Here is a 20733-nt window from a genome sequence, read left to right on the forward strand (position 1 = left end):
ACCCACGAGTTCGACACTAGGAAATAAGGCCCACTATGGTCCAACACTAGGTAAAAACAGCCCACGAGTTTGACATTACAGCACGGGGCTTTCTTAATGTGTTGGTCTCGTAGGCCTTCCCCCATCTCACTAGACGGCGATTCCGCTGCGATCATCAACCCCCATCTCACCAGACCGCGATTCCGCTACGATCATCAAAAATCGACAAAGCGCGGCGAATCGCCGTCTAGTGAGATGGGGGTACCCTAGTGTCGAACTCATGTGCTGTACGACTCAAAGGCTGTATTGAATTCGTGGGCTGTATGACTCATGGGCTGTATCACTCCTGGGCTCTATGATTCGTGGGTGTCGATCTCGTGACGTGCAGTCATATCAACTGTCCTTCCCTGTCATTCACCTGAGATTTCGTCTTCTACGATATCTTGCTAACTGACTCCACGTAGGACATCGTGAGTGGCAGATCAGAACGTTTCTTATTTGTATTCTCTAGAAACTGATTAAAAAGTGTGGGTTTTTTTCCATAGAAATGATGTTCTCTCATCGTTAGATATTCTGTTATTATTCTGTTGACTGTTAAATTCCCTGCTATAGGTTTTCTTCTTTTTTAGGTTTATCAAAACTGTGTGTATGGTGAAACCACCACATCATTCCATAACTTAAGTTGAACTGTTGAAAGCAATCTTAATGATGTCAACAATAATTTAATGGTAAAATTTTTGTATTAACGTGTCATTAAACATTTTGATAAATAAAAACAATGAAATGTTGCTACTGAAATAAAAAATGATTAAATTAATTGTGTCATACACTCTGGCTTTCATGACAGTTAGAATGGACACTGTCCTTTGGAGTCATTAGTTTGTCCACAGGCTGCCCACGGGGTCTTCCAGTCGCAAAAGGTGACAAAAATATAATCTGTCGAAAGTGGAAATATAAGATACCATCTAGCATGACTCTGAGGTTTTGTAAGGTTGATCGAGCACTCATTATTTCAAAATGTGATGAACTGATATATTTATTCTCCGTTTTATTTTATTTTGTTTAAGATTCATCTGAATGAACAAACTGAATCATTTGAGGCATACATGGTATACCATTTAGTATGAATCTGAGGTTATGTAAAGTTGAATGAGCACTCATTATTTCAGAGTGTGATGAACTGATATATTTATTCTCCCTTTTATTTTCTTGTTTAAAATTCACCTGAATGAACAAACTGAATCATTTGAGGCATACATGGTATACTGTAGTCATAGTATACCTGGAATTCGAGTGATACGCTATCAATTATGATTTTACAGCGTCTGATTTCATATACACAATCATCCAAATTTAGAAGGATCATTAAAGTTTGTATAAGTCAAGGTCGAGTGAGGCAGTTATTTATCGAGATTATGAACATGGCTTTCAATGTGGAATTATTTTACGTACGCTAAAGGCACAAATCTAGTGGCACTGCGTAGTCTTAATAATTTTGTATGATTGCTTGTAAATAGACTTGTAGTTATCGTACTTTTCTTAACAATGCAAGACTTGAATATTTTGTACAGACAGCTGTATATCATCGACCTTTGTATGTGTTAAACCGTTGAAGACGAGTCCCGAGAATACTCGGGCAGTTGTCTATGAGAAATGCGTGTTATAGCAAAATTAATCAACTGTCTTGATTGTTCCACTGAGAACGGAACCGCTTAGGTATTTCACACGCTACTGAAATCTACTGTCAAAAACGGAGCATTCTACATTTGATACGTAAGATGCTGAGTGCAGCCGCACCTTTAATTGACGCCGCATAATTTCGCCCTGTCAAATGGTAATTATTCATGGTGGTATTTGCGTAATTCGTAAAGCTTAACCGTTGCATTGTCCTTTCTAATATCCGACTTAGCCTGGTGGATGAGGTTGCTTAGCAACAGTTCGTAACAAGTCTCGGGTCTCGATCGCTCAAAGTTGCTTTGTCATTTGACTATAGTGACTCAGAACGGTAACGAGTATGAGTATCTCATTGTCTCAACCTAAAGTTATTGGATAAATATATTTAAAAATATATATTTTTGGAGCTCAATCTTGAAACTTGTCGATTTTTGTTGACACTCAAGCATGCTAATATCTTTAAAAAAAATAGGAGGTCACTGGGAAAATATATGATATAAATATATGTTCGTGAACAGTTTCAAAATTGCTCATTCTGACACTATACTGCCTTTGGAAGCATCTGATGTGGTACTGTAAGTCATTTCATTCAGATACTCGTGGCATCAAACGAATATATTATGCAACCAATTTCGTCATATCAGACACACTAGTGTGGTATAGGACGAGGTAGTATGATCTTTTCAGATAAACTGTAAACATTGCTAGATAATACTCTAGATACCAGAATATCGTGATATTTGTCATCCGATCATGTCAGTACAGACTGTGCACGAATGGCATGCCAGGCTAGGAAATCTTCCCAGAGCCAGATGGCATGAATTTTGAAGTCGATAGAAAACTGTCATTGTCGACCCTGAGGAAGACGTATGTATTCGTCGAAGATTTGGTCTGAATAAATACCACTGTTGGACTGAAATGCATTACCACCCTACTTCTTCATCTTTTCTATACTGATACCAACACGCGGACTACGAGCCTCATATATGTAATATAAATTTATATATATATTGACAGCAAATCTTGCACATATAGACGTGGCTGGTGTTGGGTAGCACCCCTTGAAGCTTTCGGGCGAAATGCGCTTCTTCAGGATCCACACAGTCAATGACAACAACGTATAGGCAAAATCAACCTAGATATAAAATCATACTAAACTTAATTAACCTTCAATATTATACATTTCAAAATATACTCAACATATCAATAAATACAAAACATACCTCAATACAGCGCATTTTATAACAAAAAAAAAAACCAACATACTATTATCAAATACAATCTCAGAGCAAAACTTACTGTGTTGGTGCTGAGTGTGGTTTTGTAATGTTGTCTGTGTGAAAGTTATGGTCGGGTGTATCTTATATGTGTTTGTGTATATGAGGGGGGGGGGGGGGCGTTTCTGTACTGAGACTCGTTCTCATTTAATCAATCATAAACTACCAATACTCAAATTTTTTCACCATCCAACAATATAAAAAAACCTTCCAATTTACAATTACTATTTCTACATATTATTGCACTTCTTATAATACATACGAACATACACATCCGCGTACATAAATAATTCATACACATAGATTTATTTATCCAAATACTTACATACATACATACAAACATACATCTATTTATCCAAATACATACATACATACACAGCCACGCCTATATGTGCAAGATTTGCTGTCAATAGATTTACTGTCCTTGCACCGCACCGCCATGTTGTGGTTAAGTCCTTTGATGTCAGTATATATATATATATATATATATACATCATATATATTGAGAAAGGGCGAATCGTTCGAAAATTTGTGTGTCGTAATAAACTGTTGGTAATGACAGCAAGACTTTGGTTTCTGTTTTATCATAATAATATGAATTATATAATATATGTTTATAATTGAGGCATTGAATACAGTATAAGTGTTGAGTAGACTTTTGTTTATTTCATTTGTTTGTTTGTTGTTGTGTCTTTTTTCCTTCATGATTAAGGCTACGTAAAGAACTTTACTTGCAGGTTTACTTTTGAACTTTGTAATTTGCTATTCTCTTTTGAATTCTTTCTGAATCGCTTGCATGTAGTCCATCTTGTCTTGTGTGTCCAAGATAGCTTAACTCAATTTGAGTATGAGAGGAGACGATGAGGGGATCCCCTTTAAATAAGAAAAAAATAATAACTCATACACCCGTCTTTTGTATCGTAAGTTGGACAGTAAACAAGAGAAGATGATATTTACATAATGTGTTTGACGGGACCAGACATTCGTCACCAGCGGACGCATTTAATGATAAAAATCGATAGGCATCGTTCGTGAACAAATAAAAAAAAGATAATTTAAAAGCATTTGATAATGGGTGAAGAGGATGATGGGATGGGAAGGTGATGCAACAAATACTATTGCCTCTCACCAACAATGAAAGCAAAACAAATTTAAAAAAAAAACCCGCAAAAATCTGACGTACTTGTTTAAAGGGATGGTACAGTATTTGTTGAGATGAGAATTGGGTTTTTCAACTTTTTGTAAGATATCAAGAAAACACTAATGACACAGTACAGAGCATAACATTTTAAGAGGAATTCAAAGTTGTTTTCATGAAAATCGGGTTTGGAATCACTGAAATATCCAAAAATAAAGTAAAACAAAGCAATGGTAATAAAGTGTCGGTCCCACACTTTATCAGAATTGCTCTTTTTTGGATATCTCAGCAATCTCAGAACCAATTTTCATCAAATAAAAGTTGAAATCCTCATAGAATTACATGCTATTTCATATTTCATAAGAGGTTTCTCATTATCTATAACCAAAAAAATATTAGAAACCTGAAATTAGGTCTTAACCAAAACTATACGATCCCATAACAAGCTATAGTCATAAGGTTACAATCGTTTGCAGCGTTAAAGACATCACATGCAGCACCATATACGAATACCATGACGTCAAGAACCTGTTGATTTTACAAAACGTACCAAAAACACGGCTTTTCTTTGCCCATTTGGACAGTCACAGGTGTGATACATTGAGTATGGATATAAATTATATAAATTCTGCCTTATTCGATTTTCTTTTTAAGAACTGTTCATTGGAAGGATCACAAAAGGCAAGTACACTTTAAACTGAATCACATGAGAAGTAAAATGTAAATCGGTCTTTCTTACGACAAATGGTCAATACGATATAGGCCTACGTCAATGATTATGCGGACACAAAGACAAAGATAACATAAAAATTGGACACAAATTGACACGGCTTTTATTCACCCATTTGGACAGTCACTATAGGTGTGATACATGTGTATGCACATGATATGAATTCTGCCTTATGTGATTTCCTTTTTAAGAATTGTTCATCAAAGGATCACCAAAGGCAAGTACACTTTAAACTGAATCACTAAGAAGTAAAATGTGAATCGGTCTTTCTTACGAAGAATCGTCAATACGATATATGTCAATTATGTAGGCACAAAAACAGAAATAAGACAAAATTTGGACACAAATAGACTAAAGAAGAGGAAAGCCCCCCCCCCAAAAAAAAAAAATAAATAAATAAATGAATAGATAAAAAAATACGCGTATGGCTCATGAAAAATAAACTTTTGGATTAGCTTTCGATACGGTAACTCTTTCAAATGTTACACCAATTTAATACACTTTTATATCTTCCGTCACCAAACCAATGATTTCAACGTGAGATGGGTCCCACCATATCACTCTATAATTCATATTATTACGTATTATTACGACTCTCTCTTTGAACAACATCAATGAAATATAGCTTGTGATATATATCCAGACCAAGTTTGTAAAACTCGAATGTAGAACATTAGGTTAGTTCGTAAGTGCATAAATTATATAATTACATAATATACAATCTCATGGTACTTTGTAATGTGTGCCTCTCATAAATTGGAGAATTTGGATGTTGATTAAACGTGCAAATGGTTGAAAAATGAACTGAGCGTTTAGTGTTTTCTGTCCTGTTCGGACTAATGACGTGTTCTGTAACTTTACGTGTTGAACTGAGTGGTATTTGATACATGGCTCTTTCAAAAGTTTCTCATTATTCTTCGATCAGACATTTTTACGATACCAGCATTTTACCGCGCCATAAAAATCAGACTGACGTCCGGCGATGCTGCATGCAGCCCGTATTTGCTTTGGCTTTCTAGTTATTAAATGTTTGCACTGGCTAAAAGCCCCGAATCCCACCACTAGTACCATTCACTCTGGGAATATCAAACTAAAAGAAACAATAACAACAACAAAACCATGTAGGTTTGTGTATAGCATCGTCAAACTCCAAGACGATACGCCTTTAACATTACATGACTGGTTGTTAATATTCCTAGATTTGCACCTTGGCAAAGAGACGAATAAAACATGTGCAATGATATAGAGAACAAATTCCGCGAAGACGAAGGGAAAAGTGAGCTTTATTTTGTCCCAGACTGTAGTGCGGTCTCTAGAAAACTACCATAAAGCAGCACTTGTATGATTACAAGAGCGGCAGTGAGGGGATTTTTACTATCTCGAAAACAGAGCGGTTACGCAAGCTCTGTCATCATCCGAAACTATAGATAACTTCATGTTGTTGGGTTGTTGCTGTTTTTTGTATTTGTTATTTGTGTGTGTGTGTGTGTGTGTGTGTGTGTGTGTGTGTGTGTGTGTACAAAAAGTATAAAGAATAAGGACATGACTCATTGCCACTTGGGCAAAATTAAAGATAGTATTACATAAAAATTGGCAAAACATTAGATGTTATGGAATTACAATACAATAACAAATTATACAATACAATAAAAACAACAGAAATGCAGGTATAACAGTTTACTGTCAAGGTTAATACGATGCTTGTCACGCAAGTTATCAATGTCAGACATATCAACATGGAAAGTATGCAACTTCGATATCAAGTGTAGATGCTTTTACCTGTTCTACGCCCGTGATGAGTTTGTAAGGCACCACTTGAGTCATCCACATCTAACTTTTTTTTTTTTTTTTTTTTGGGGGGGGGGGGGGAATGTTCCCAAATATTCCCCTACCACACCCAACACCCCCCCCCCCCACACACACACACACGTACAAACAAACACGACATGACAGTAAATGAGGCATGACAGCCCTCTGATAGTTATCTCACTTTAGAAACCATGTTTCGTCAATCTGTACATGGAGAGGGAGTCAAGAGCAATCCTTTCATTTACCTCCCTCTTGTGATTTGTACCTACGCACACTCCCTTTGTAACGCCATCACTCGAAAATGATTAGGTGTTATTCCGTAAACTGGATAGAATGAGCCGTGTTCACCGTGTACGTCTCTCAACTGGCCATAAAAGCGGACAGTCGAGGCAGGGAGGTGTTACAGAGATGGAGTGGAACTCTTAGTGATTCATGCAAATACATGTTTGGGTTCAAGGCGTTATAATGGGATGTCTAGCATTCCACTACGCTTTGAAGTCATGCTCGGCACCGCTCTAATTGCAAGACGAAGTTCGGAGACGAAGAACGCATTTCACCTTTCGTTGAATTACAAGCTTTATTTCACCGTAAAATTTTAAATGAAATACTCGAATTGATTTAGAATAGTTTAGGAAAGAATTCAATGTTATAAACATGTATTTCTAGTTTCTTCGTAATGCGCAAATCAAAATGAAATGAAAATTAGGCCCTCTTAAAAACCTAACATTTTTCTATAATGCGTACATTTCTGCATGTCAGTTTTCTATCTTTTAAACTGGTATATTCTGATCTTTCAAATAAAAGTATTCCGCTAAAGCGTGTTCCAGCGTGCTTTTGAATTATTTCCTGTTAAAATTGTCAGTTTTACACTGCATATTGATTCGCTGCTCCAATTCAAGGTACACAAAATCATTGTTGCCGTCACATTGAAAGAGAGAGCGAATTGCAATAGGGGAAGTATTTCTAGATGTCCCGATTATTGATGCTCTCTTTTGTCAAAGCACATGGGTAATACCTGCAGTTGAACGCATAACTTCTCGGCGGTGCCGCGCATGACTTCAAAGGAGAGCAGCAGTTGTCTCTCCTTCTCTAGCACCTCCCTGCTCGAGGCAGTTAAACGGCTAAACGCCTTCTAGATACCTGCAGAAACAAGATGATTTCATAATAGACGAGCTTGCAAGAAGATTCAGCGTGTAACTCTTCTCTGCTCGTATTCAATATGGCGACCGAGAGTGGCATGGTCTTCCTCTCGATAGATCGGGAGGGGGATCCAGGAAATTATTTAGGTAGTGAGAATGGGCAGAAGATCACTTCCTCGCGGGATCATGAAGTGGAAATGAGTGACAGAGATCAACCCCAACAGAATGCCCCAAATTGGTTGGCGGCGATGTACAGCAATATTCCCGACTCGATCGGTTTATCGGGAGTGAAATACGTCTGCAGGCCGAGGGAAAAAAGAACCAGACGGTGAGAGTAAACGACAAAACGGGTTTTTATTTATTATATAGAAGCCGCAATAGATTTGAAGATTTGTAATGATAATAGTGACATTACACGATTCGATGTACTTAGTACAGGTCTCTATTCCCTTTTCTATTTAGGCATTATTAGTAGGATGCCATTTTGTAAAAGTTATTTTACAAGGTCAACTATTTAAAGCCTGTCTTTTAATTTACAAAAAATTAAGCAAAACAAAGCGCGATGCCATGTACATTATCCATTTAGGCGTTTATTACTAGAATGCCATTTTAAGAGATTTAATACAGCGGAATGAGCCCAAGGACATGAATAGGTTTGCTCGCTTCGAACTACATGTATTAGTACATTTTTATGACTCGTCAGTACAAACTACTTACAGACGCTTAAAATTTCTATAAGAAGATGCAGCAACTTAATGTAGCTTATCAGATTATGATAACGCCACAATGAATACAAATTCTTTCTTTTCTTGCATCCTGTTATACAAACTGTGTATCTTGTGTTTTGTTTTTAGTTATTTGTTTGTAATTTGTTTCGTCCTGTCAGGTATGGCTGGCTTGTTATTCTTTCCTGTGTAATGGTCGCGATGACGGTGCATGTAGGATTCAGAATATGGTACTTCTACTCCCGGCCTTCGACTGTGGACATAGGTATCACTTATGCCGACGAGCTAGTTTTTCCAAAGATCATCATTTGCAATCATAACAGGTTCATGTGAGCATCATTCTTTTTCTCTCTCTCTTTTTTTTTCCATTTTGTGTCGAACAATATTTTTACGTTCTGCATTCGGTTATTTTTTTCCGATTTTGAACCATCTAAGAACCTATATTATCCACTTGTGTGTTCGTTCCATCATGTTTTGTTGCTTTAGCTTGATTTGTTACCATGCAACGTCGTATTGCTTTAATTCACTCTATAAATAGGCTTACGAATTTCTTCCGACCCAATGTCGTAAAATTTGTAACTACTCATGAGAGTTATTGATATTCCCCCCTTTTTTTTGTTATGAGGAAAATTACTTGAATTACTTTAATTTGTAGTGTAATGATACTACCCTTCATGTGTGAGAGTAACAATTTGAGGGAATGTGTGCTTTTCATAAAAGTGAGATTTGTAGTGTTTTCTGTATGTTTATATCGTTCTACCATCCTGACTTTAATCATTGCTGTAGTTTTCCCGTCTAGCGATGGTGGCATTTTGGACCTATTTCAAAACATTAGGAATTCGCACGGCTTTCCAAAATTTCTTCAAACTTCGCTGAAGTTTTAATGAAATCCACATATCTGCAGTGAATTCCCTCGGTCTTTGAACTCCTAGGTTTCTGTTACGCTCCGGATAAATATCGTTTCAGGTGTTTATCACTGCATTGCTAAAAGGCAACTACCAACTCGCTTATTCGTTATACTATACCGAGCCACTGAAAGCGTTGCTTTCCATTCTCTTGAAATTTTAGGAGGTCAAGGACGGAACAATTGCCGGCTATAGACATCCTTCTCAGAGATTTCGCACACTGGGAGAAACCTTTCATCAATGCAACACGAAATCTAACTGAGGAAGAAAGACAGGAATTACGCGGAATGAACACGACTGAGCTTTATCTGGACCTCGCACATCAGGCGAATGACACATTCTTAATGTAAGTGATCACTGATCAGTGTATCTTTATAGAAACATCGAGGTGAGAATATGGTCAAGTGATGTCCAACATACTTCAAACATCTAATTTTTGAAGTCAAGCGAACATCCTTGGAGACGCTGTTAGGGATTCAAGGAAGAACAATTCAAATACAGGAAGCGTGCACTAAGCTTCCAGGGCTTCCGAGTCCAGTTATTTTAGGTAGGTAAATTATGCACCAGTCACACAGTACAATCATTATGTCCGACTAGTTATACACAAGTCATAAATATTACATATGCAAATAGCATGACCCAAAATTGAGTCTGTTGATGTTTGTATCATGTAGGATTACATGGGCTGGTAGTGGGCTCAACGTTGCCAACGTGACATCCATACTGACTGCCAGTGGCGTGTGCTTCCAACTCAACGCCGACCCAGACCCAACAAAGGTTCTAAAAACAAAAGTAGCTGGTAAGCACAAAAAAAATATACGGTAAGAAATGTCTCTCAGTCTGCGCTGTCTTCCACAAACCCGGTGGAGCTGCAACAATGCCTATCAAAATTATGGTTGCTGTTCGTTATTCCGAAGGATCGTTATTCCGAAGGTTCGTTATTCCGAAGGTTAATCCGAAACACACAAATTCCCTATACCTAGAGGTTCGTAAATCCGAAAATGAAAAAGGGTTCGTTAATCCAAACATTTGTGGCGTTATTCCGAAGGTTCGTTATTCCGAAGGTTCGTTAATCCGAAAACGAAATACGGTTCGACATTCCGAAGGCTCGTTTATCAGAAAATGAAATAGGGTTCGTTATTCCGAAGGTTCGTTAATCCGAAAATGAAATAGGGTTCGTTATTCCGAAGGTTCGTTGATCCGAAATGGTATGGGGTCCGTAACGAACCTTCGGAATAACGAGCTTTGTTTCATTTTCGGATTAACGAACCTTCGGAATAACGAACCTTATTTCATCTTCCTTATCACAGTTTCGGATTAACGAACCTTCGGAATAACGAATCTTCGGAACAACGAACCTTTGGAATAACGAACCTTCGGACTAAAGAACCTTCGGAATAACGAGCCTCCGGAATAACGAGCTGTACCCAAAATTATCACCTTACTGAGGCTATACAATCAGGTGCACTGTATGGGCGAGCCTATCTGAACATAATTCATCGCGCTATACAGCGTTTCGTTCGTAATCTGAATGAATGAATGAATATCTTGAGAAGGTTGATAAAGTGCTTGCAGATAAAGAATTGACCTTTGAGTTATATTGATCAAAACCCACAGGAACTGATATCCTCACCGTTGACATTGGATGGTTTCTATGAAGGAAGTCACACATTTCCGCGGAAATTAACATGTAGAATAGATACTGTAAGCTTGCAAGTAATCAATGGAGGAAATTTTGCCGTCATCACTGCATTATTAATGAAATACTGGTATATTGTGATTGGTCTACATAACGTCATGTAACCACATGCATTTGCTAAATATGATGTTGATGACGCTGAAAACAACATTTCACTTGAAAATATATATTATATGCTTTACTGTCATGGCACTCAGAAAGTGCACTATATGCCATGATTTTGTCGTCATGCATTTTCTATCTATGCAATCTATACTATCTGTCGTCTGCGCTGCAATATGTAAACATTCTATTGATAACTTTACTATCATTTTTAAAGATTCTTCGTAGGGGTATGAAACAGAGTATTATAGCATGTACTTTTTCGAACAACTATTAAATTTGCAGATTCCTCGGGGACAGAAGTTGCATTTTTTTTTCTACAGAAATACGCCCTCAGCAAATAGTGTTATTCCTGCCCCCTCGAAATCCATAATTTTGATTATAGGGCCTCTCAGTCTATTATATTATTTTTGTCACCTACAGATCTCTTGCACATGATAAACACTTTCTATACGTGTACACGACACGCCAGCAGAAACTGGTTGCGATGTCAATTTATTCAAATAAACTGGCTGGTGTCTTGAACCGGAAATCTGCCTGACAAGAAATATCTCCATCAGCAACGATGTTTGGTTTATAGTTTTTTTTTTTTTTTTTTTTAAGTTATTGATTGATTCAGTCTGCTTGAAAGATAAGATTCTAAAGTGCCTGGGTGCCTAGATATATGCTTCAATCATAATGTATATCTGTACTCATATAACTGTGCTTTCACACGTACCGAGAGTGCTTGATTTGAATGCTCAATTGAACACACGATTGCAATTCCGATTCGAATCATCGCTCGTTCACACGGCAGAGGTAAGCTTCACGGCTTCTGCGATTTTGAATTTCAGAGCGAGGACTCGGAGGTTCGGCTTCTTTCCAAGTTCCCATCAAACACTCTTGGACCGTCTTTCTGCTGGAGTGTGGAAGGTCACAGTAATATCCGCCCCCAAACACGATTGGATTTCAGTTATGTTCACACAGTCTTTTTGTTGCTTAATTCTGGCGAAACGTGATTGGAAAACATCTCTGGACCGTCACTTGAAACACGATTGAAATTACCTGTGGAATCAGCCTCGGCGATTCTAGTTTGCATTCACGACTCTAGTGATGCTTCATTACACTCGTGTTTCAAATTAAGCAAGCTAGTGAGCTAGGTTAATCTGTTCCCATCTTATACATAAATACAGTACATACTCACGTAGTCATATTCTGACAACGTATATGAATGTACTTGATGTTCAAAGGACAGACCAATGGAATGAGACTAATATTGGATACCAAGCAGAGTGAATATTACTACGGATCGGTGTCAAGATTCGCCGCGGGATTTGACCTGTACCTGTTACCACAGGACGAGACAGAAAGCAACAATGCAGTAGTGGGTTTGAACATCAATCCGGGCACTCTGAGCTCTATCGGTATCACCAGCAAGCGGGTAAGTCAAATCTGAAAAAAAAAATAAAGCCCACATGCCGTATTTCACACACTAAACTTTATTACATTGAAGGTATTTATCCACATCTTTCTCTCTGTCTCTGTCTCTCTATTATTTTGTATATATGTATATATATATATATATATATATATATATATATATATATATATATATATATATATATATATATAGAGAGAGAGAGAGAGAGAGCGAGAGAGAGAGAGAGAGAGAGACATAGATATACTTACATTTCTATCTATGTGACTGTACACTGTACAGAATGTACCTATGTAAATGTGCCGACGTACCACGAGTCTGAAATTGCCTGACACACTGACACACAGCCAAATGGAAAAGAGTGCCAAATTTCCTTCATGCATTCAAATACTAGTACAAAGGTATCGGCTGACTCGAAGTTACCGAGTCAAATATCGAGTTAGTCGCAACAAAAATCGAGTCGCTTTCACCTGAAATACATGTACATGGCAATTTAATCGCCTAATTCTAAGTGGCCGAGTCATCCCTGGATCTAAAATAACGGAGTACACATAGACAGCACCGTATATGTGCCTGGCACTACCCACAATTCCAATGCGCTTTCCTCGTTCTTTGCTCAGGAACGCTTCTGTTTAGGCCAAGATATCAGTTCAGATAGGGAGTCAAAAGAAGTTTTGTGCAGATTTGCTTTCGTGTGCCACAATATAAATGAGTGAAGTTCACGCCAAAGCATTACAATAATTATTGTTGGGGTGTATTCAGTATTTTTGTCTGGTGTATGTTTGTGTAATTCTCTCACTTTAATCAATGAACGAGGTCCAGATGGTTGTGATGACAGCAGGTAGATTATGAGGACTATAATACATAGCTACATATGTACGCCCCCTTCTTAATTTAACCTTGACTCGTGAAATAGAAGCGATCCGCAATTAAAAACGTGATAACCCTCACGTGCACAAACATAAGTATGCTAGACTTTTGTTAACTATTCTACATTAATTATATTTTCATGTAATGCCCCAGCATCAATAATAATTCAGTGTGAAATGCAAGCAAATTCTGGATTAGGCCCACGTTAAAGTAGACAACAACACACATCAGAAAGACATGAATAGCCTCAAGTACACACATATATTCATGTAATGATGGCATAAACATGTCTAGAAAAAACAAACAAGTGAGTAAAGTCGGAAAAAAATGAATTTCGACTTTGATCAAGGGAGGCCAATATCGCTGAAGATGAAGCGACTTCTCCAGCTTCAACGACTTCAACTCATGCAAAGAATAATGTACGCTTACAATGTTTGTTTGTTTGTTTGTTTGTTTGTTTGTTTTTTTCATTTTCGTACATCATAAACATTTCCATTTCTCTCTCCATCATCACATTTTCAATCCTTCCAGTCGAACTATTTACGGCCTCCGTATGGAGTGTGTGGCGAGCACGAGCTCAAGTATTTCGATACGTACTCCCGCACGAAATGTCAACTGGAGTGCCAGACCGACCTTGTGTTGGAAAAATGTCGCTGCAAACCTCCGTTTATGCCGGGTAAGAAAGTCAGGGGGTATCTCGAGAGATGGCATCAAAGTTTGACTTAATCACTATATTCCAGACATTGTTGCAAAAAGAAGTGAGGGGATGAGGTCCATTATATAGGCTGTCGACGAATATGTAATAGTGTGTAAAGAATTACCGGACATCTCAAGCAAGTGTCTGGATTGTTTGTGAGATCCTGTGTTTGCAGAAGTGCGAGTGATGAGATAAAGTCATGACATTCGACAAGCCGTGCTGCGTAATAATAATGGTATTATTATCTTTGTCACTCACACAAACTTTGCCAGACTCTTACAAACCTATGTCAACCATGATATTGAATTGGATTTATTTTTGATATTTCACAAGAGCAAAATATACATATCACAAGGAAAATACAATATCATTGCAGTATAACCATAATATGGTTTCTAGTTTCAAGCAATGTTATACATATTTGCAATAAAAATTATATAATACAACATTGTTATCACAATTTGATTATAGCTAGTTACAACGTATTATATGTGATAGGAAATGATAACATGAATATCATAATCTGTCAGACACACCGGACCCGATGTTTGGAATTCTCTTCCTTCTGAAATTCGAAGTTTAAAGTCCATGTATTCTTTTAGGAAGGCTGTAAAAACAATGTTATCTGAATATCAGTAATTCCATTGCCATTGTTATATATACGAAATTCTTTCGTACAAATATCGACACAATTAATCTATTATGTAATAATGATTATGTAACCGACCATGATCTGTATCAACTGTCCACCTGCATACTTCGGTGAGGAAATATTTTGTCATGTCTTGCTAATCAGTGATACAGGTGACTTTACTTTGTATAACCTTTAGTGAAAGCAGACAAACCTCTCCTTTCCTTTTCTCCTTTCAACTATCCTATCTCTATGCAAGTCATCCCTCCCTCCTATACTCCTTCCGATGTACATTATAATATGAAGGCCGTGTCACACCAGCCTTGCGTGCGACTTGCAAAGAACAATTTTGACTACCCGGAGGTCCCCGTAGATATCCGCACATGACAGTACCTAGCATGTATCTCAAAAGTAGTCGCCCGGAGGTGTGCACGCATACTTTTTTACCCGCAACCGTGTTTAGGCCCTGTCACACCTTTCCGGGCAAGCTACTCGGGCTTGTTACGTGTAGGGATTTTCTAACATACCGGACATTCCTGAGGGCGGAAAAGGATTTGTGCGAGTCAGCGCATGTGTCTTACTTGCTGGACGCGTTATACTTGCGAGTATACTGTGTGACCTTTGTACCAGTCGCGTGGGGGCTGACAACTCAGTGAAGGAATTCCTCTAATGGAATGGCTGAAATCTCACAGAATTTCATTATCTTGGCTGCATACGGGACTGCGAAGTACTTGCGTGGGAATTGCCTGGGAAGTACTGCCGCTAAGGGTCTCCTACTGGCGTTCTGCGTGGACCTCTACGTGCATTCCCGCGACTCACCCGGAAAAAGTTTTGGTCATGCTCAAAACTTGGCTGCGGTTAAATCGGACTTGCGTGAGCACCTCCGGGCAACTACGCGCTTATAGATACTGCCAGGTGCGGACCAACTGCGGAGAGCTCCTTGGAGTAAATTTGTTTCCCCGCAAGTCAAGCCGCAGAAGTTCCCCCGTACGGTATGACAAGGCATGAATGAAAAATTACAAACATTCTTGTTCGCCCGCTGAAAATCTTCTACGTGCTGGAAACTACCTCCTCGCCACAAGCCCACGTTATGGTGTGACACGGCCTTTATGTTATGCTATGGGGGCTGCACGCAAATCAAGTTACGCTTATGCTGTAGCCCCTCTGTATTATTCATTGTAGTATGTTTTGTTGTACTTTTGCTGTACATTGTACACAGGCAATGAACAAGAAAATACTTATATGTATTATCATATTTATGTTTGTACATGAATGTGTATATGTACAATGATGATACAGAAACCAATAAATCAAATCAAATCAAATCAAATCAAATCAAATAATATATCATCATATAATATAATATAATAAATGTAATATAATATAATATAATACAATATAATAATATAATATAATATGATATAATATATGATGTAATATAATTTGAGAATAATAGAATTAGCAAAATAGAATGAAATGTAATATAAACATATAATGGACTTATAAAAAAGCCGGAAATTAAACACTGATAAAAAGAGTGATTATCAAAGGATCACGCATATTAAATACGGAAAAAAGTACTTGCTTATTGTACAAAACAAATATGACATATCAAAACGAAGTTGGCAAATCATGAAATGTCAGTGTTGATACTCCGATTACGTTATCTCTTGGACCTCAATTCTATTTAAGTCGCATCTCATATCTAGCAGGTATATGAAAACAAACAAACTGACAAATTCATAGAAATGATCATCACAAAATAACCCACAAAACATTATCTTGATGTATCTTTTCAAGTTCATCTTAAAGAAATCAACATATTGGAGGAACACGAGGACTGTAAACTATTATAAAAAATGACTTGAACGAGAAACAAAATCAAACAAAATAGGCCACAAAACAAGCAAGTTTACAAACACTACACAATGGAATGTTTATGTAAACATATGACACAGTTCCTTCAGATGATTTAGTTAATATTAATTCGTAGCAACCCCTTTTTCACATAGACAGAGTCCTCTATTGTCTTTCCAGTAATCAGTGGTAATCAAAAGGTGTGTCTGGTATCTATGACAATATCTTCAAAGAAGCAACTGTTACTCAAAGCTGAAACACACCTACAACAAATCACTGTCACAAATACACAAACAAACACACTCATGCAACATACTCACATACGAGCGCGCGAACACACACACACACACACACACACACACACACACACACACACAGAAACGTATACACTAATCCCGTTAACTTCTTTGGATCATTAAAAGGTGCCTCTAAAATTCCATTAAAACTTTCAGACATAAGCCTAGCGAGGACACTGAAGCTGGGAAACATAAGTTTCTTGTGTACAATGTTATTTTGACATTTGCAAGTTTTCTCTCGTTTTTCTCTATAGGACAATTTCCAGTCTGCGATCCTCTTACATACGAAGAATGCGGATATCCAGCTATTGGTAAGTAATAATAGACCCGTTTTAACACTGACATAGTTATTCAGATTCTAAGCAAACCCTCATGACCATACTATACAATCGTGGCAATGGATTTGCCAAATCCACGGTAACATCCAGAGTCTTCACTATCATACGTTCATACTTATCATCAGCCCATTCGCTAAATATGGAATACCTGTTTTTATGGGGGTCGAACAGAAGTTGACAACTTAGACCTTAAAAGTAACTACGCAGGAGCGAGATATGTCAAGTGTGGAATGTTAGCCAATCGATGATACGTGTGTACTATGATTCACTCGATGTCACTCTTAATTATTATTATCAATTATTGTATGTTTGTTTGTTTGTTTTTCCTCTGGAATCCAACTCCTCCTACCATTTGATTTTAATTTTCCTTTTTCGTTTTTGCTTTTTCATTTTTTCCCTTTTTCCACTTTTCTTATTCTTCCTTGCTCTTTGAGTTGTTCTTCCTTCTTTCTTTCATGTTAATTGCGATTGCTCTTCTTGGCTTCCTCCTCCTCTTCGTTTTCTTTACACCTTCTTGTCTCTATTCTTCGTCTATTTCATCTTCCTCGTCGTCTTCTTCTCCATGTATCTTCACAGAAAACGTACAACGTCGACTGAACGAATGCGACTGCCCCGTGAACTGCGAAACTCTGGCGTACTCGTATTTGCTTTCCTCGTCCAAGTTTCCTGCTCTCTTTTGGGCCGATATACTGGTGGACAAAGGCATAGTCAAACATTCGGGTCAGGGACGAGTGGACAGGACGTTTCTCGAGTAAGTGCCAATCAACAAAGAATGAAATCCCAACCCACTTAGTGATAGGTATGATATTCAAGAAAAGTGGAGGAAAATCAGAGAAATAGGTTGAGAGAGATTATTTTCGTCGACAACCTAGAAAAGCAGCCGCGTTACTAGACATAACACCCTTTGGAAAATGTCTATAACAAGCTAGAAAAGATGCATAGTGCATGTTTTCACGTTTAGATGATAACTTTAGCTGATAAGATTCTGAACAGAATATTGGTGATTATGATTTCGATGCTGACACTGACGGTGGTTATTGTCATAATGACGGTTGCACTAGCAATACTAATGATAACTATGACACTACCGAGGGAGAGAATGTCTCCTGCACAAAAGATTGAAATTACAAATAAAATACAGTAACTGCATGGAATCCCTGTTTATGGATCATTTGAATTACACGGGGGGGGGGGGCATTTGCTTGACCTTTGCTTGCTTGTTCGTTTGCTTGATTGCTTGCTTTGTATCTAACACAACTGCTTTGTTCATTTCCAATTCAGGGATAACGTTTGCGCCATCGATATATACTTCACGAGCATGGAATTGACAACAATTAAGCAACAAGCAGCCTATACCCCCCTTGCCTTGCTCAGTAAGTATGACCTTCTTATCACTGTTTATACACTGTATATGGTATCAATCCATGTCTGTTTGTTCAACTCAACAAAAATCATTCAAATTCAACTAAAATTGTTTTTGATAATTAAAAAGGGCAGACTTACGAAACACCAAGTGGTGACATGCATCCATAATCAGTTCATCCACTTTATCCACAGCTACTTTATGCTAGCGCACCGCGGGGTACACCATCCGTTCACCTGCACTGATTATAAGAACGCAATAAGTGAGACCCCTTGTTCAATATGTACATTAGTTTGAATCGAACCACAGAGTAGAGCCGAGGGTACATGGTATAAGTCCACAGATCCAAGAAATAACACAGCCGCTCTACATTACCATTTTTAGCCATTTGAAGGTGCCTTGATGACAGTACATTCAAGATGACAGAGAGTGTGCATATTTCTGCGTTGTTTTATCAGGCATAGGCAAGGTAGAAGTCACACTGTGATTCTTGTGCTCACAGAAACAGTTGATCGCTGCAATATCGTCATTTGTAAATATATTCAAACCTGATAGGTGACGTTGCAGACATTCCTCTGCTAACATTAGAGGACTAGTAGTTAAATTGTTTGCTTTCACTGGTTTCTTTGATAACGTCAAAACTACTACGTCAACATGATGCCACTATGATTTTTGTGCCGACCTCAAAGAAGTGATGTTTAGATGATTAGGCCTACACCTTTGCTCTCAGTCATAACATCTGACAAAGTGGGGGGGGGGGGGGGACGACCTTTCTCTTACGTCGGGTCTTCTTTATTGAACTCACTCCCTCAATTCATTAAGAATAGTAATCCTGTTGAAGTATTTACGAATAATCCCCAGAAGCATTTGTTTGATTTGGTTTATGATAATTGATTATCATTATTTCGTATGTCCTGTATTGTTTCACTTTGTCGTTTACTTTCTCTTTTGTACCTGGATGCCATTCGTATGTTGCACATGGTTGCAAATTGCTACAAATATGTTCTGTTAATGCATTGTTTATAATTTTCCCTGTTTATTCAATGGAAATGAAAATAAAGTTGAAGTTGAAGTTGAAGTTTAAGCCTTGATCATTTAGTTATCAAATGGATTTGGCGCCCTATACGTCCCATAATGATATAATTGTTATCATTAGTATAATAATAATAATGATAATAATAATAATAATAATTATTATTATTATCATTAGTATAATAATAATAATAACTATTATTATCATTATTATTATCATTATTACTATCATTATCATTATTATTATTATTGTTTTAATAATAATTACTATTATCATTATTATTATTTTTTATTGTGGTCATCATCATCATCATTATGGCATGAATTACATTAAAAACATAGACGTTGCAATGTTTACAAAGTGGTTCTGTTGTGATGACATGAAACAAATGACATTCACCTTTATAGAACGTTCTAATCTTTACTTTGGCGTCTGTATAGGTGACATTGGCGGTGCAATGGGCCTGTGGTTAGGAGGAAGCCTACTCACGATCTACGAAGTCTTCGACCTCCTTGCCGATTCCTGCTTGCTTTACAGAAGACTTGGGTGATTGACATTAGCGACAGCAGTCGCTGTTGACCTACCAATCCACCACTTTATCGGAGGTCTCGGGTTCGAATCCCGATGGAATCCCATTTTCTTTGCTCAATTTTCCACTAATAGATAATATTCATTTCTGGTCAGTTTTTCTGTTTGCGTTTGTTACATACTCAAAATGCTGCATCGCTTCGGTGATCCCTCGCATTTATCCCCAAGTTGAATTATCCTTCGAGTTTATGCCAGGTTTAAGTGTGTACGTGTGTGTCACACACAAACACACTGCTATAGCTTCTGACCATTCGAGCATTGAGAATTAAGGGTTTCTGGGACGAACACTGAACTAAGGTTATCTATAGCTCAGTCGGTAGATTACCGGGCTAGCATCCGGAGATCTCGGGTTCGAATCCCGATGGAATCCCATTTTCTTTGCTAAATTTTCCCCTTTATCTTTATCTTAATTGATTATTGTGATGTTGTGTGGTCAAACATGATTATAGTTGTATTAAGCGTCTTC

The 20733-nt window shown here is 37.7% G+C and overlaps 1 protein-coding gene across 1 annotated transcript; it reads left to right on the top strand.

Moving 5' to 3' along the window:
* Window positions 1–7826: 7826 nt before the first annotated feature.
* Window positions 7827–20229, top strand: LOC139743409 (acid-sensing ion channel 1B-like). The gene is made up of 10 exons (XM_071653894.1): window positions 7827–8074; window positions 8633–8800; window positions 9540–9722; window positions 10051–10175; window positions 12407–12597; window positions 13996–14140; window positions 17200–17256; window positions 17860–18034; window positions 18565–18656; window positions 20120–20229. Exons 1-10 carry the CDS (start codon window positions 7827–7829, stop codon window positions 20227–20229), a joined length of 1494 nt encoding a protein of 497 aa, XP_071509995.1.
* Window positions 20230–20733: the final 504 nt, after the last annotated feature.

This window comes from Diadema antillarum, unplaced genomic scaffold (genome assembly GCF_040938485.1).
Source record: "Diadema antillarum isolate AM-2024a unplaced genomic scaffold, OU_Dant_1.0 seq00001076_RagTag, whole genome shotgun sequence".
NCBI lineage: Eukaryota > Metazoa > Echinodermata > Echinoidea > Diadematoida > Diadematidae > Diadema > Diadema antillarum.